This window comes from Saitoella complicata, assembly GCF_001661265.1.
Source record: "Saitoella complicata NRRL Y-17804 unplaced genomic scaffold SAICOscaffold_12, whole genome shotgun sequence".
Taxonomy (NCBI): Eukaryota; Fungi; Ascomycota; class Saitoellomycetes; order Saitoellales; family Saitoellaceae; genus Saitoella; species Saitoella complicata.
In genome coordinates, this window is record NW_017567003.1 from 146,795 (window position 1) to 161,051 (window position 14,257).

The 14,257-nt window shown below is 52.6% G+C and overlaps 9 protein-coding genes across 9 annotated transcripts; 5 read left to right on the forward strand and 4 right to left on the reverse strand.

The window, feature by feature from the left end:
* The first annotated feature begins 210 nt into the window (after positions 1-210).
* Positions 211-2,066, forward strand: SAICODRAFT_121951 (PNK3P-domain-containing protein). Its single transcript, XM_019165372.1, has 4 exons — positions 211-301; positions 357-523; positions 583-1,007; positions 1,060-2,066. Exons 1-4 carry the CDS (start codon positions 223-225, stop codon positions 1,712-1,714), a joined length of 1,326 nt encoding a protein of 441 aa, XP_019024028.1. The 5' UTR covers positions 211-222; the 3' UTR covers positions 1,715-2,066.
* Positions 1,399-2,133, forward strand: SAICODRAFT_65759 (uncharacterized protein; the record flags this gene model as incomplete). The annotated part of the gene is made up of 1 exon (XM_019170175.1): positions 1,399-2,133. A coding segment is annotated over exon 1 (372 nt), but the record flags the coding sequence as incomplete, so codon positions are not given.
* Positions 2,134-2,427: 294 nt separating this feature from the next.
* SAICODRAFT_48122 (uncharacterized protein) lies at positions 2,428-2,743 on the forward strand (the record flags this gene model as incomplete). Its single annotated transcript, XM_019168915.1, has 2 exons — positions 2,428-2,515; positions 2,568-2,743. Coding segments are annotated over 2 exons (264 nt in total), but the record flags the coding sequence as incomplete, so codon positions are not given.
* Positions 2,744-3,186: 443 nt separating this feature from the next.
* Positions 3,187-5,907, reverse strand: SAICODRAFT_25444 (BRO1-domain-containing protein; the record flags this gene model as incomplete). The annotated part of the gene is made up of 4 exons (XM_019166860.1): positions 3,187-3,568; positions 3,619-5,117; positions 5,169-5,655; positions 5,711-5,907. The coding sequence occupies 4 exons, from the start codon at positions 5,905-5,907 to the stop codon at positions 3,187-3,189; spliced, it is 2,565 nt and encodes an 854-aa protein (XP_019024031.1).
* Positions 5,908-6,851: 944 nt separating this feature from the next.
* Positions 6,852-8,482, forward strand: SAICODRAFT_71345 (uncharacterized protein; the record flags this gene model as incomplete). The annotated part of the gene is made up of 2 exons (XM_019170675.1): positions 6,852-7,074; positions 7,127-8,482. 2 exons carry the CDS (start codon positions 6,852-6,854, stop codon positions 8,404-8,406), a joined length of 1,503 nt encoding a protein of 500 aa, XP_019024032.1. The 3' UTR covers positions 8,407-8,482.
* Positions 8,483-8,540: 58 nt separating this feature from the next.
* On the reverse strand, positions 8,541-9,957 carry SAICODRAFT_92578 (N-glycosyl-transferase). The gene has a single exon (XM_019171817.1). It carries the CDS (start codon positions 9,678-9,680, stop codon positions 8,556-8,558), a length of 1,125 nt encoding a protein of 374 aa, XP_019024033.1. The 5' UTR covers positions 9,681-9,957; the 3' UTR covers positions 8,541-8,555.
* Positions 9,958-10,072: 115 nt separating this feature from the next.
* SAICODRAFT_71347 (uncharacterized protein) lies at positions 10,073-11,199 on the reverse strand (the record flags this gene model as incomplete). Its single annotated transcript, XM_019170676.1, has 2 exons — positions 10,073-10,778; positions 10,832-11,199. The coding sequence occupies 2 exons, from the start codon at positions 11,197-11,199 to the stop codon at positions 10,421-10,423; spliced, it is 726 nt and encodes a 241-aa protein (XP_019024034.1). The 3' UTR covers positions 10,073-10,420.
* A 253-nt stretch (positions 11,200-11,452) lies between these two features.
* Positions 11,453-12,525, reverse strand: SAICODRAFT_35189 (metal-dependent protein hydrolase; the record flags this gene model as incomplete). The annotated part of the gene is made up of 3 exons (XM_019168406.1): positions 11,453-12,327; positions 12,382-12,452; positions 12,503-12,525. The coding sequence occupies 3 exons, from the start codon at positions 12,523-12,525 to the stop codon at positions 11,453-11,455; spliced, it is 969 nt and encodes a 322-aa protein (XP_019024035.1).
* Positions 12,526-12,657: 132 nt separating this feature from the next.
* SAICODRAFT_92585 (ICE2-domain-containing protein) lies at positions 12,658-14,198 on the forward strand. Its single transcript, XM_019171818.1, has 3 exons — positions 12,658-12,828; positions 12,890-13,222; positions 13,275-14,198. The coding sequence occupies exons 1-3, from the start codon at positions 12,718-12,720 to the stop codon at positions 14,058-14,060; spliced, it is 1,230 nt and encodes a 409-aa protein (XP_019024036.1). The 5' UTR covers positions 12,658-12,717; the 3' UTR covers positions 14,061-14,198.
* Positions 14,199-14,257: the final 59 nt, after the last annotated feature.

Genomic DNA, 14,257 nt, shown 5'->3' on the forward strand with positions numbered 1-14,257 from the left:
ACAGACTGCTGCGGCTGGTGCGGCTGGGTTGAAGCTCTGAGGGGATTGAATTGGTTGTGTAGGAAGGTTACTTTTGCATTTACGTTTAGCATCAACATTCGGTGATCCTCAATGGAGTTTTTTGGTGATTCATGTCTACGTTACTTAATTTGCCTGATTCGGGATTCTGTCAACAAACCGTTACTTCCAACGACAAAAGTCAATCCATAACCTCACAAAGCTATGTCAATAAAGCGTCCAGCACAAGAAGATCTTGAAAAGTCTTCTTCCTCCAAGAAAATGGTTATCTCGACAACAACGAGTAGGTCCATGTTGGTTTGATCCACTAAGTGAATGGCACGCTGATAACTGTACAGAGGCTGCTGTCGCTTCCTTCTTTGCTCCAGCCTCCAAACGCTTGCTGGATCCTGATGGTATCAAGTGGGCAACCCGGCATGGCACTTTACTCGTCGCAAAATACAAAGGCAGCGCACTCAAAGAACTAGAAGAAGGCAAAACATACAAAGTCGGTGCCTTCGACTTGGTGCGTAATTTGGACGACGGACTCAACTGCGAGAACCAGAACTAATACGTCCCGCACAGGACGGTACCCTAATTAAAACCACCTCCGGCTCCCGCTTCGCAAAAGACGCCAACGACTGGACCTGGTGGCATCCCTCGGTCCCCACCCTCATCCGCTCTCTCCACGCCTCTGGATACCTCATCGCGATCTTTTCCAACCAAGGCGGTATCTCCCTGAAGACCGCTAACTCAAAGTCCGAGACGAAGTGGAAAACGAAACTGGAGGCGGTTTGTAGGGGGTTGGATGTGCCTGTTGCGGTGTATGGCGCTACGGGACGGGATCGGTGGAGGAAACCGAGGGTTGGGATGTGGGAGGAGTTTGTGGGGGAGTATGGGTTGGGTGAAGCTGAAAGGAAGGGGAGCTTGGATATAGAGGGGAGCTTTTATGTTGGGGATGCGGCGGGGAGGGGGGATGAGCGCAGTAAGGATTTCTCGTGTTCGGATCGGTACGTTGACTGTTGGAGGGGATGCCGGGATTCGGTGCTAACTGGTGTATAGACGATTGGCGATGAATATTGGGATTAAGTTTCATACGCCGGAGCAGTACTTTCTTGGAAAGGATCCAGAGCCGTATAGCTTGAAGAACTCGTTCGATCCGTTGACTGTGCTCAGCAAAGAAGCACCGACAACGACTTTCACGAAGAGATTCGAGCAGGAGCTTATTGTTATGGTTGGCTCTCCCGCAAGTGGGAAGAGTACGTATACCGAACTCTTCTTGGAGCCTCTAGGATATGTACGGGTGAACCAAGATACCCTCAAGACGAGGGAGAAGTGTGTGAAAGTCGCGGAGGCAGCATTACTGGAAGGACAAAGTGTGGTAGTCGACAACACGAACGCTGATGCCGGGACCCGAAAAGTCTGGATTGAGCTCGCTTCACGCCTGAAGTCTCAATGTCCGGAACTTCGGGTGCGGTGTGTCTGGCTCACTACACCACAAACAATTGCACTACACAACAACGCAGTACGAGCATGGGGAGGACTTCCATCGAAAGAAAAGCGAGACTTTTTGCCAGGCGTCGCTTTTACAAGTTACGCTGCACGATTTCAAGAACCTAAGGTCGAAGACGGGTTTGAGGACTTGGAAAAGGTGGACTTTGCATGGAGAGGAGGAGAAGAGGCAAAGAAAGTCTGGGGAAGGTGGTGGTTAGATTGAGACTCAGGGCTTAGCCAAGACCCTCTCGTACGTTAATTCACGAACCCATGGCCATTGCGGCCATGATTCCCGGATTCACATTTGTATGCCTATCATGCGACCTCGCAGGACATATGACCGCTTTAGCTAATCATTCCAGACGTCTCGGAGGACAGGAGAGACCGTCAGCTGATCTAGTTAACCCTGTACTACTCGTAACGAAACACTTAAAGCTTCATCATGGATCCAACTTTTTCGAAGTAATTTTGTGTTGGTCCTCACGTCATGACGCTTTCGCATATGCGATCAGCGTGCGGCAAGGTGGAGGACGCCACGTAACGGCCCGACCTCCTACGACCAAGCGACCTCCAACCACTGACGGGGTTTTCTCTGTTTACCTTCATCGACGAGCACGACCATTTCGTTTCTCCTCGACAATCTCTCCTTCAGCTTCGTTACTGTTACAGGTATGTCCGTCACCGTCGTTTTATTGCGCTCTCTTCTCCACCGTCCTGTCACGACGATCACGCACTCCAAGCTGCGCGCTAGCCAAGCCCTTCATTGACTGACCCTTACGTGCGATATAGAGGCAGTCCATCCCTATCCTACACCATTTACCATTTACCATTTACCAATTCCTCCTGTTCTTGCTCCATTGAACCCGGAGTACGAAGCCTTCAGCAAGATCCATCCGTGAGAAACATAAGAGAAGACAAGATCGAGCAATGTTACCACACCAAAAGAACAAGGTCGATATCTCGAGCCTGACCGAGGAGGAAAAGAAGCTCTTCAAACTCTACGGCAAACTCCCTGCCCGCAAAGGTACCTCCTCTTCCACCCTTCCAACCCACATATTAACTTATATACACAACAGACATCCTCGCCTCAAAACTGAACGAAAGAAAGTACTTCGACTCCGGCGACTATGCCCTCTCCAAAGCCGGAAAAGCTTCCGACGCGGGCGTAACGAACGTCGGGTACGAACATCCCTCCCCCGAATCTATCCCACATCATGTCGGCACGCCGCAGAGTCCGGTTATGAGTCCGGCGGCGTTGATGCCGAGGGATTCGTTTAGCTTGGGAGCGAGTGCGGTTTCGGGGAGTAGTGCGGGTGCTGTTAGTAGTGGGTTGAGTGCGTCGCCGCCCAAGGAGAGGCGGGTTGGGCAGGGGATGCACTGAGGACGAGTCTTGGCTGCATAAAGTTGAGACTTGTGTGAAGGTGACATGGTATGGATGGAGCGAATGGACTTCCAGCGTGCCACGCCGACGTTGCGGCGCGGCTTCTCAAGCTCTTTGTACACTATGATTTTCGGGATTTACTTCGAAGCTTCCGTGGTTGGGTGTGGTTTATGGAGCATGGTAATACTTAATGGGGGCGATTTGTGCTTTGTACTTGGTGTACTGCAATTCTATGTTCCATGAGCGTTCTATGTCCTGGGTGTTTTCTTCTACATTCATTGCGAGAAATGCAATTATATCTCTTGACATGGACTTCACTTGCCAAATGCAATACCCGCACTCGGGTTCCAGACTCCTGCTTTTGGCTTCGTAACCTTGATCTCCGGTACCGGCGCTGCTTGGGCAGGCCTGCTTGGGGCCGGTGACCCCCCAAACCTGATTCCTTGCTCCGGATGCCATTGTCCCGGCGTAACATCAGGTACAGGCTCCGGCGACGGTGTCCGTACAACATCATTCAGCGGCACCTGATACGTCTGTCCAGCAACCATAGGCTCCTCCTCGAACGACTCTTCCCCGTAATCTTCGTCCTCGTCGTCCTCTGGAGGAAGGCTTGATGGGTCAATCTCTTCTGCGTAAGCCTCCTCAGGGACCTCGAAATCCCGGAATGCTGAAGGGGCGGAAGATGACGAAAGGTCACTGTATGATCTCTTAGTATCCTTTTATAAGACATTTTCAAGAGGTCATACCTCTCAAGTTCTCGTGCTTGACTTCTCCGCTCATACACGAACGCTTTACACTCATCTCTAAACTTACTCAACGCCTTCGCAAGGTCATTGTAGAACTTTCTCCCCTCTTCCACATTGATGCCAATTTCCCTCCACTTCAGATATGCCGTCTCGAATTGCTGCAAGACATGCTCCCTTTCCTGTGTCGTAGCGTCCGATTGCTTGCTCTGCAAGAACTCCGTGTTGGCAGTACGGACGTGCTTAAGGACATTCTCTAGCTCCAACTCATCTTCCTGAATCTGAGCACGGGCATCGTCATACCGGCGAAGACGACGCTCGAAGAAGTCCTCGAACTGCGCTGGCTCGAGACGAGCGTTGGGGTCCTCACTCTCCAGTCTCGTTGCCTCAGCCAGGATAGCACGGCTAACGTCCTCGATCCTAGCACGATGTTTAAGGTCCTCAATACGTTCGCGACGCCTACGCTCGAGCCGCGCCAGCTCATTGAGGTTATCCCGAACCTTCTTCGCCGCAAGCTCAGACTTAGCACTCGTGCGCTGAGTGAGAACGTTAGGGATGAACTCCTGGAGTTCCGTGCTGTCACCGCCCAGGATGCCGATGAGTTCCTCCCAGTCAGCGAACTTCTTGCGGATGACCTCGTCACTCTTAGCCGCGGTTTCTAGGATGGCATAATACTGTCCTCCTTGCTCGAAGAGATGACCAGCAATAGACGCGCTCGCAGGCCTTGTCCAGTGAGCCGTACCATACTTGGCCCGAAGCTGTTCATCCTCGGACGCCTCCGCAGCGATAGTTTTATGCGCCTCTTCGAACACGGCAGTATTGTTCTTGGCCAGCTTTTGCACATCGGCGATCATCTCCTTGATCCTGGCTACACCTCCACCAGCCTTGATCTCCTCAGCCCTTGCAAGCAAGGAAGGCGGCAATCCCATGGGTGTCTCCTGTGCCTCCAACGAACCGGGAAGTCCAAGTTCTTGAAGGGCTGCGCTGCCCTTGACAGTGATCTTCTCGAGCTCAGAGACGATTTCCTTGTAGATGACATGATCCCTGCGTTCGGCGTAGATGTCTGCAGCTTGGTGAACTGCGAAGGGAACAAGCTTCTTGAGCAATGGATGCCCTAGCACTGGATCATCACCTCTCATAAGGAGGGCCACGGCTTGATCAACTTCTTTGCTAACAACAGACTTGACCATACACGTTTTCGCGATCGGTGCCAAGCTTGCAGTATTAGGTACAACCTGAAGGTAAATCATATCATTATCTTTCTCTGCACGTTCAGCATTCTTCCGAAGAATGCCCTGAAGACTGCGTAGGTCATCTACGACGCTTGGTCGGACGAGTCGAATACGGGAGTTCTCAAGGGCAGTTTTGGTGGTTGCCAACGCTAACTTCAGACGAGCTACTTCCTCGCCATAAGCCGACTGTGACAATGCTTCGCAGGCCCTACGGTACTGTGACGCGGCGGCAAAATGGAGCTTCTTCGTTGCAATATGGGCGGTCCATTCCTAACCCGAAGTCAGTAACCTGTCCAGGAGATTACGAAAACTTCAGGATACCTGTGGTATAGAGCTGTATGTATCAATGCTCTCTTCGGCCTTCTCGTAGAAGTAAGACACCTGTGCCGCCAACTTGGCAATCAACCCGTCCTTCAACCTGTCCATAGCTGCTTTCTGCCAGAAGCACTCTTGTGCTTGAGCTAACATCAGTTGCTCCAACGCCGTCAGAGTAGTAGCATCGAGGTCTCCTAATGAGCCGTTAATCCTGATATGTGGAACCACCTCATCCCTAAGGTGCTTGAAGGTTCCAGCAGCGGACTGGAAGTAGGAACATGCACGCTTGAGGCCATCACCAGATGTTCGGTTCTCAGACGAGCCAAGCAGTGAATAGAGGGCGGCAAGGTTGAAAAGAGTACATGCGCGCTCGTATTGGAGGTTATCGTGCGTCACAGGTGCTGCGTCCTGGTCGAAGGATGAATGATAGGCAAGCTCGATGCCAGTATCGATAGGGAATTTGCGTGTGAGCCAGCATAGTTGAGCGTAGTATCTGCGTCCACGGGTCAGTGAATCCCCAAGGAATATCGAAAAAAGCTAGGACGTACCTCTGAAAGTCCTGTATACACTCCACCCGTACGCTGACGCCAACACATCGAGATCTCAGTGCATCGAGCTCCTTGAAGTCGTCACGGAACTGCTCTGGATGCTGGTCGTACTTGTTATAGACGAAGGACTGAAGCGAAGATGCCAACGACACCGGCAAGGTCCGCTTCAAAGGCACTGATAAAATATTTGAATTCATGAGGGTATTTCGTCTTTGTTTACAGTGTATGCAGCGCCCGCTGCCAAGAGCAACCATGACCAGCCAATCCACACGTGATCTCTCCCACGGCGCGCACTGCTTAAATATCCTGCGCGTGCCGCTCCTCCAACATTTCCGTCACACCCGTGCTCGAAGAATCGCAAACGAAGCTTACACACGGATCCGTATGGATCATTCCAAGCTTTGGGGAAAGTCCCCGGACACACACGGCGTAAACGCACCGGCATAGAAGCATCTCCGGTTTAGCTTGCGTTCAGCAAATCCGCGTCGTCCTCGGTCATGAGCTTCCTCGTCCCCTCGGGGAGAAGGCGAAGATATGAGTCTTTGGAGTTTGTGGTCATCATGGGGGCGGTGTCGGTGAACGTGGGTACATCTCGTCACAGACGATAGTTATGCGATTGCTCTTCTGTCGCAAGACGGGAGGGTAACTCGATGGGGCTTATTCTCGGCGCACGGGTGTCACATTTTCTCTCTATTTCATGAGCCTGTCGCTTAAGGTAAAAGCGCCGTTCCCTTTTTGGGTACGGAGATGTTCGTTCACATCGAGCCGAGCTCTCAGAGAGAAGGTGGTATGCTTGGTGAAGATGAGAGCAGAGGCAGTTGACATTGCCATACTCCGCAAGGATTGCACGATGATGATCTCAACATAAAATATACTAGAAGTCAAGCACTGAAGACGCGTGCGTCGCTGTTGCTAAACTATGAGTTTCTGAGCAATCCTCGTCGAGTTATGGAGTGTTCGCTGGCTTTGGAGAATCAGAATGGAATAGCATGGTAGTTAGCATATATACCTGATTGAACTGTTCCTCAAATGATCTTTCCGAGCATCAAACCGTACTATACCCTCTGTGTTTGTATCATGCGGCCCCATGCAAGTCTTCGAGGTTACGTAAACGTAACACTTCAACCATCTCACCATAGCGATGTCGCTCTTTGACGACCTCCCGCCAGTAGGCAACGATCCGGCAGACACTCCAACTGCCCCGGCAGTTCCAGCAGCAGCTGCGGCACCTCCAGCGGTGCCCAAGCCTTCGTTATACGGTGATTTGTTGACGGGCGGCGTGACCGGACCAATTGAGAGAGCACCGGTGCGATATGATGCAAAGCTCGCCGAGAGGGAGGAGGCAAACAAGATCAATGAAGCAGGTGCGCTTCCTTATAGCATGGGTTGTGACCAAAGGCTAACACAGAGCCATAGCTCTTCGCTTCCAACCAATCCTTACCCGCCGACCCGCTCCACTCAAGAAACCTGTCTTGAGACCTCTGGTTGCCCGGTCTACTACTGTCGCTCGTCCTATAGTAGCGGCACCAGTCGTCACTACATCCCTGGATGATTGGACCGAGTCCATCGACATCGATCCAGAACCCAAGCGTCGTGCTCCGAAACGCAAGAAGTCTCGGCCACAGGCCCCACAATGGGATGATGAATACGACCCAGCGAAGCCATGCGAGTACGAGGACTATCTACGCTCCGCGGAAAGGGTTGAGGAGAGGAGAGAGTGGAGGAATAGGAATGTCGTGGATGACAAAAGTGAGGAAGAGGAAGCACCGAGGAATATGATGTTTGCACCGCCGGGAATAGGTGGAGGGATGAACTTTGCGCCGCCGCCGACGTTGACCGGTATGGCTGGCAGGAAAGACGAGGAAGAGGAGGAAGATGACTACAGACCCAGCTTTGGCGGCGGCAATGGACGGATGGGATTGGGCATGGCTGCTCCAGTTCCACCATCAGCACTGCCGTCGGCCCTGGCACCTATCCCGGAGGAGACAGCAGAAGAGGCATACGCGCGAAGGATGTACTTGTCAGCTGGTGTGCCACCCCCGCCTCCGCCTGTACAACCACAAGCACCAACATTCGTCCGTCCTGCGGGGCCCACGCCATCAATGCCCACATTCATCCCAGCCTCTGCCCCACCAGAACCCCCATCCCATCCCATCTCCCCGCCAACCGAAGAACAACGCTCCCTCCGCCCAGGCCAACGCGACTTCGCCTCCCGCCTCATGTCAAAATACGGCTGGCAATCCGGCACCGGCCTCGGCGCCGATCCCTCCCGCCGCGGAATCCTCCACGCCCTCACCGTCGAAGCATCAAAAGAACGCAAAGGCACAGGCCGAATCCTGGATGCAAATCCTGTCCAGAAGAATGAGGGCAGGTTTGGGAAGACGAGTAAGGTTGTTGTGCTGATGAATATGGTTGGTGGAAGGGGTGAGGTTGATGATGAACTTGGGCAGGAGATTGGGGAGGAGTGTGAAAAGAGTTATGGGAAGGTCGAGAGGTGTTTTGTCTATTCCAATTCGTCGAATGCAGTGCCTGATGGAGAAGCGGTGCGTGTGTTTGTGAAGTTCACGGCGGAGCTGAGTGGATTGAGAGCGGTGAACGCCTTGGATGGACGACTATTCGCAGGCAGAGAAGTACGGGCACGGTTTTACGACCAAATGGCCTTCGATCAGGGACGGCATAACTTGCACCTTGGTTGATTAGATATCCTTTCCAGCTAATACTAAGCACTACAAAATGCCAAAACCTATCTAGCCATGTGTGTGTGTATCGAGAGTGTAGCTCCGACATCTTCGATAAAGACTTGCAAAAATATTAAACCCCACAGTATACCATTATTTTCATGCATCTAGTTCTTTGGCAGCTCTTCGGTGTCGATGTGCCATACGACGTAGTTTGGCAGACCGATCACCTCATATCCGGCCCTGTTGGCCATCTTTCCAAATCCTTCAGTCTCAGCCTGGTTCTCAAACGCGTACGCAGGGAAGTTAATCCCACTCCTGTGTACGTCGCCCTTGACCATAATACTCACGCCACCAATTCCATCCAACTTGATCTCCTCCTTTTGGTCCTTTCTCCAGTCACCCATCTTCGCCATATACTTCCTTCCAGTGTCGAATTCTGGGTATCCTTCCACGACGACGGTGTCCGGAGAAAGAGATTTCAGGAGCTTCTTGGACTTCCTGGTGTCCTGCCATGAGTTGTAGTCGAAACGACCCTCGATCTCGCCGCGGTGGAACCAGATGTTGGGGACGATAACATCGCGGTCGTGAGAGATTAGGTCCTCGACGATGGTCCCGGGACACTCGACGATATCGGCGTCTCTCCAGTAAACCCAGGCGTGCTCAGGCTTCAATGCGGTAGCAAGCAGGTAGTTTCTAGCCCTAGCCATGGCCTTTCTTCTCGGCGCTTGGTACTTGAAGGCGTGGCGGTCCTCAACGTCCTGGGAGGTAGTAACTCCCCAATCCTTCTCAACAATAGTCACACTCCTGAACGGCAGTCCCTTGACATCAGAAGACTGGATACGGTCGAGCTGCGTTGCAAGGATGCCCATGGTATCGTCGGTCGAGTCCGAAACAAGGAAGGCGAGATCGATGAGTTCGTGAGGGTAGGTGAGGTTGGTGAGAAGGCTGAAGTAAGTATCCAAGTGGTATGCAGCATCGCGCAATGGTGTCAACAGCAATACCTTCTCCTGCTTCTTCGCAGCATCCTTGGACGACACGATCGGGTTCAAGTCAATCTTCTGAATGGAGGTAGCGTTGATCTCGATCGGCTTGTGGTGGAAAACGACAGGCGTAACTTCTCTGTACCCAACATCCTGATGCCCAAAGATTTCCAGAGGCGAATAACGCTGTGATGAATGGAAAACGTCTTTGTGCGATGTAAACAGCGGCGACGCGAGGAATAAAAAGCCGAGTAAGAGAATGACGAGCAGAAAGCGCGGACGGCGGAGAATTTCAAGTGGACCGGCCATGATGAATTGCCCAGCTCAGAGAGACTGACTGTCCTTGAGACTGGTGCTTGGTCGACGGAAAGAGGGAGTGTTTTCCGGGCACTGGAATTGTTCGCGACCTCTCGGCAGCCGGTAGACACTAAGTCCACAGATTCCACGGCACGGACCCTAAAAATTGTGCTTTACTTGGAAGAGTAAAGGGAATGCACGACGATGCAGTTGGATAAAGTAGGTCTTTAGCCGTTGATAACGGTGTCGTTCAGCTGAGTGATTGACGGTGGATGAGGTTACGGATGTGTTGAGAATGAGTGTCAATTGAAAATCTATCTGTGGGGGGCCCAACGGTTCCAGCGCGGATGGGTCCTCTCGGGTCACCTCGTATCGGAAATTAAGGTTTTATGACACACGGACGGCCGCGGTTCTGGGCCGTAACAACGGTCTCTATTGTCCGTAAAGCTGCCTGCATAGACAGGTCAGTGTGAACAGAGTCAGCTGCGTGAAGTGTCGTCCGGCCAAGACATAAAGTAACACGCATCCTGCAGTCCTAGACTCGGACGAATCTGTACAGTTGATTCTGCTAAAAGTGCAGAAGGCCTTTGCAAATAGTTTAACTTGCAGCTGTCATTCGTCTCGTCAACTGCAGCTGCGGCAAGATTGGAGGGGGCATAGCTCCTATTAGCTGCCTTTTCTGGACCCTTGTAGTCCTCGTACGCAAGGACTTCTTCATGCAATTTACGTCAGTTCCTATCCCTTCGTGTCCCTCATCTCTTGATCACTCGATACAAGAAGATCGACTCTCTCGAGAAGGTCTCCCACTCCGGAAAGTCCTTAATCTCCTCCAACACAAAGTGCTTCTTGAACATCTTGAAGAAGTGCTTGTCCGCATTTCTCCTCTTCTTGTAGCAAAAGTATATCGGTGTATCAGGTGTCGTCAGGTCACGCATGGTCTGTACGAGCAAAGGGAACGCTGGCTCAAAATAGACACAATCGGCTGCGATAACTATGTCCGGTTCTTGGAGTTCGGGGGAGACTGTGGTTCCCCAGTCGAGTTCGGCTGGGATGACGGTATCTTGACAGTTGTTCAGACGGATATTCTCAGTCATGATTGGTATCATATTCCTGCACAGCGTTAGTCAGCCATCGTAACGAACAACATGGAGAGGAGGACGTACTCTTGATCCGTCACGTAAATCTTGCTTCCCTCCAAGTCCAACCCTTTCGCCAAAGCCAATCCCGTCAACGCCGTCCCACTCCCCACCTCCACAATCCTCTTTCCACCACATATCCGCGCCCTAAACTCCGGGTCCTCTTTACATCTCCACAACAGATATCTTCCAAGGACTTCTCCGGCTGGCCAGGTCATTCCACCACACCCTGATCTGGCATCTTGGGATAGTAGAAGAGGTTCAGAGAGAAAGGAGGAGAAGGCGTTGAAGGAGGCGGTGCCCGGGGCGTAGTGGTTAAAGTTTTGTTCGGGAGCGGAACCGCTGGTGAAGTCGGAGGCTGAAGGGGAGGCGCATCCGCCTGCTTGCGTAGACATGATGTCGGAATTCTATCTGCTATTAGTTGTCCTGGTATGGTGAAGGGAGAGCAGTGGGGGATCGGTTGTATCGACCGAGGACCCTGAGGGTTCGGATTGAAGTCACGGATCTGGGGTGGACCCTGCACTTTGCAGCTGGCGCAGATAAATTGAAGTTTATTTCACTTGATCACCACTTTCTTGGAAAGGTTCGGATGGGACTTGATACCATTGACAAAATATAGTTCTACTCTGTCCAGCAGAGAATGCCTTTTTACTCCATGTCCAACGCCTTAATAGCCATCTCCAAAGCTCCCTCCCTCGTCGCATTTCCGCCAATGAACCCAGCAGCATGAACGAACACACATCCAGGGATACCAGTCAAATCACTCAAAGCCTGATCACGGACACCCCTCCAGTTCTCGGGCAACGGCTTGCGGGACTTGAATGACTCCGGGCTCTCAGGGACGGCTTGGACGCGGTATCCCTTACCGTCAGAGTAGACGACGTAGAGTATCTGTCCAGGAACCTGGAGCTCGGCCTCGATTTGGAAGAGGTGGTCCTTCCAGGGCAAGAACTCGTCGAAGACAACGATACGGCCTTCGGGGTCGTAGGCTCTACGGGAGTCGATGGCGCGGAAGACCAGGTCGCGGGCGGGGAGCCATGCGCGGCCGTAGTAGTTGAGACGGTCAATGAATGCGGCACCGACGAGCTCGGAGGCTTTCTGGAACTGTGCGTCGAGGATCTCGTCGGTGAAGGGCTGGTTCCACCAAGGGTTGAGGTGGGCGACCATTCCGGGAATGGAAAGTCTGTCCTTGAACGTAGGCTTAACATCTGCTGGGTAAGGAGAGACACCGTTGTCGTTGGCGTCGACAGCCTCGACGAACTCGGCGTAGACCTTGTTGTGGATGAGCTTCACCCGGGAGTCGGACTCTTCGAGACCGAGCTGCTCGCGGATGATCTCCTCACCGAAGTGCTTGTAGACAAGACCGGCGGAGGAGAGCTTGGTGTTTTGGAATTGAGGGGAGAAGAACTCGTTGAATTCGCGCTGGTGGTGGTCGAAGTGCTTGACGCCGTCATATTGACCGGTCACGTCAACGATGATGTCGCACTCCTCGAGGACGGCAGGGTCGCGAGAACGGGTGACAGCTGGGTTGATTTGTCAACAAAAAGAACGAAAGAAAAAGGAGAAGCGCAACGTACTGGCATCCTTATACTTGGGCAAGAGCCGCAACATGTAGACTGCGAGAGCCTCATCGCAGTGAAAAGTACCACTGTGAACCGTCAGCCTTGATCACTTTCAATGATCCCCGTTACGACTCACCTATGCGTTCCAATCCTTGCCATATTTCCAACAGTCGTCGTATAAAAGCGTCTCAGCATCCAACCGATAACCTTCTTTACGACTACAACCACCCACCGCCCAAAAATCGCGTTGGACTCACGCTACTGCTGCTCAGGTGCAACGACCTGCAAATGCGCATCACCGCGAAACATCGATCGCCGTACGACATTTCCCAATTCCGAGTGTGAAAGGCCATGTTCGCTCTACCGCTCGTCTTGCGGTTTTTGTCGAGTAGCTCGTTCTTGGTACAGTTGATTCTGGCTATTCCGTTGGCGTTTGAGGTGGGTGGAAGGAATTGTGGGCTGGTACGTATACGTGTTCGGCGGTGCGCGCTGTGTAGGTGTGCAATGGCTGACTGAAATGTAGGCATTCACGCTCGCGTTGTCGAACTTTTATTTGGTGTTGTCAACGTTGCGATTGGTGACGAAGAGGACGCCGTTATCGATTATCCCGACGCTGTTGGCTGGGTGTCAGCATGTGATTATTCCGAGTCTTCTGATTTACTATCTGAATGAGTACTACGCCGATGGTATTGTGGCATCGTGGTGGCAGAGCATCTTCTTGCGGCCATGGGGAATGTTGATGATGCATTCCACGCCGTTGTTTACGTTGATGGAGGGATTGGCCAGCTTGCTCTTGATCCAGGCTTTTGGAAGGGTGAGCCGTTGGTTGGTCAACAATCGCTCAGATACGTGGTTGGTGAGTTAAAATGTTCTTCGCAATAGAGCAATGCTAACTTTCAGACTCTCAGATCATCATGCTCGTCGGGTGCGGTGGTGTCATCTCCGGTGCCCTGTACTCTTTATACCGCATCTACAACTTCCCCGTCATTGGCACCGTAAACTCAACCTTGATCGGAGTCGCCTTGACCGCATCGATCTTCCTCTGCATCTACGGAACAGCCTCTGGACGCGGTAACATCGCGGAGAGCTCGCTGATGTTCGCATACACGGTTTACTCCATCTACATGGTCTGCACCGACTTCCAACCTGCCGGTGCCCCCCACCGCGCCGCAAACCCCGACGGCAAATCCGAGTTCCCGCCGTTCCCACCTCTCATCATGGAATCCTATGCCAGCGTCGCCGCTTCCCTCGCTTCCGCGCTCCCCGATGCATTTTTCCGCTCCTTCGACTTTGTCTCCGCCGCAGCAAACACTATCACCCCTTCGGTTGTTACTTCGTTGATATACCGCATCATCGTCCTCGCCGCAGCCACCAGAATCATCCCCGCCCTCCGCGAAGCCTCCCGCTCTCTCTCCGCATCACCCTCCTCTTCCGACCTCGAGCCCTCCTCCCGCCTCATGAATGTCTTCATCACGTACTCACCCTCAATCCTCATCGCAGTCTACACGCACCTTGTGATGCAGCACTTTGGTATGATCGAACATGGGCCGAAGGTCTTGGGGATTGCGGTGGGGAGTGGGCAGGCGTGGAGGTGGATTAATTGTTTTGCTACTCTGGCGTTGTATGCGGGGGAGTTGGTGCTTGGGGATGAGGAGATGGGGGTTGATTTGGTGGAGCATTGGAAAGTTGAGTGAGGATGGGGTTGGAGGAGTCAAGGAAAAGAATACACGAAATATGGAGGCACTGCTGATGGGGTAAAACGGTCCACTGCAAGTAGGCGTCGAAGAACGCCGCCCGACTGCACGATATCGGTTAGTGAGAGAGCGATACCTCGGGCGTACCACACCGGTTGAGAGCGGAAGAGACGACTACCGACAAGAGACGGAAACGA

What these genes read in the sequence shown, in the direction of transcription:
- SAICODRAFT_92578 (XM_019171817.1), bottom strand. Translation starts at nt 9,680, where the DNA reads ATGGCCGGTCCACTTGAAATTCTCCGCCGTCCGCGCTTTCTGCTCGTC.
- SAICODRAFT_92585 (XM_019171818.1), top strand. Translation starts at nt 12,718, where the DNA reads ATGTTCGCTCTACCGCTCGTCTTGCGGTTTTTGTCGAGTAGCTCGTTC. An exon ending in GTGGAAGGAATTGTGGGCTG is followed by an intron (nt 12,829 to 12,889) that starts GTACGTATACGT and finishes ACTGAAATGTAG; the next exon opens with GCATTCACGCTCGCGTTGTC. An exon ending in ATCGCTCAGATACGTGGTTG is followed by an intron (nt 13,223 to 13,274) that starts GTGAGTTAAAAT and finishes TCAGACTCTCAG; the next exon opens with ATCATCATGCTCGTCGGGTG.
- SAICODRAFT_121951 (XM_019165372.1), top strand. Translation starts at nt 223, where the DNA reads ATGTCAATAAAGCGTCCAGCACAAGAAGATCTTGAAAAGTCTTCTTCC. An exon ending in GGTTATCTCGACAACAACGA is followed by an intron (nt 302 to 356) that starts GTAGGTCCATGT and finishes ATAACTGTACAG; the next exon opens with AGGCTGCTGTCGCTTCCTTC. An exon ending in GATTTCTCGTGTTCGGATCG is followed by an intron (nt 1,008 to 1,059) that starts GTACGTTGACTG and finishes ACTGGTGTATAG; the next exon opens with ACGATTGGCGATGAATATTG.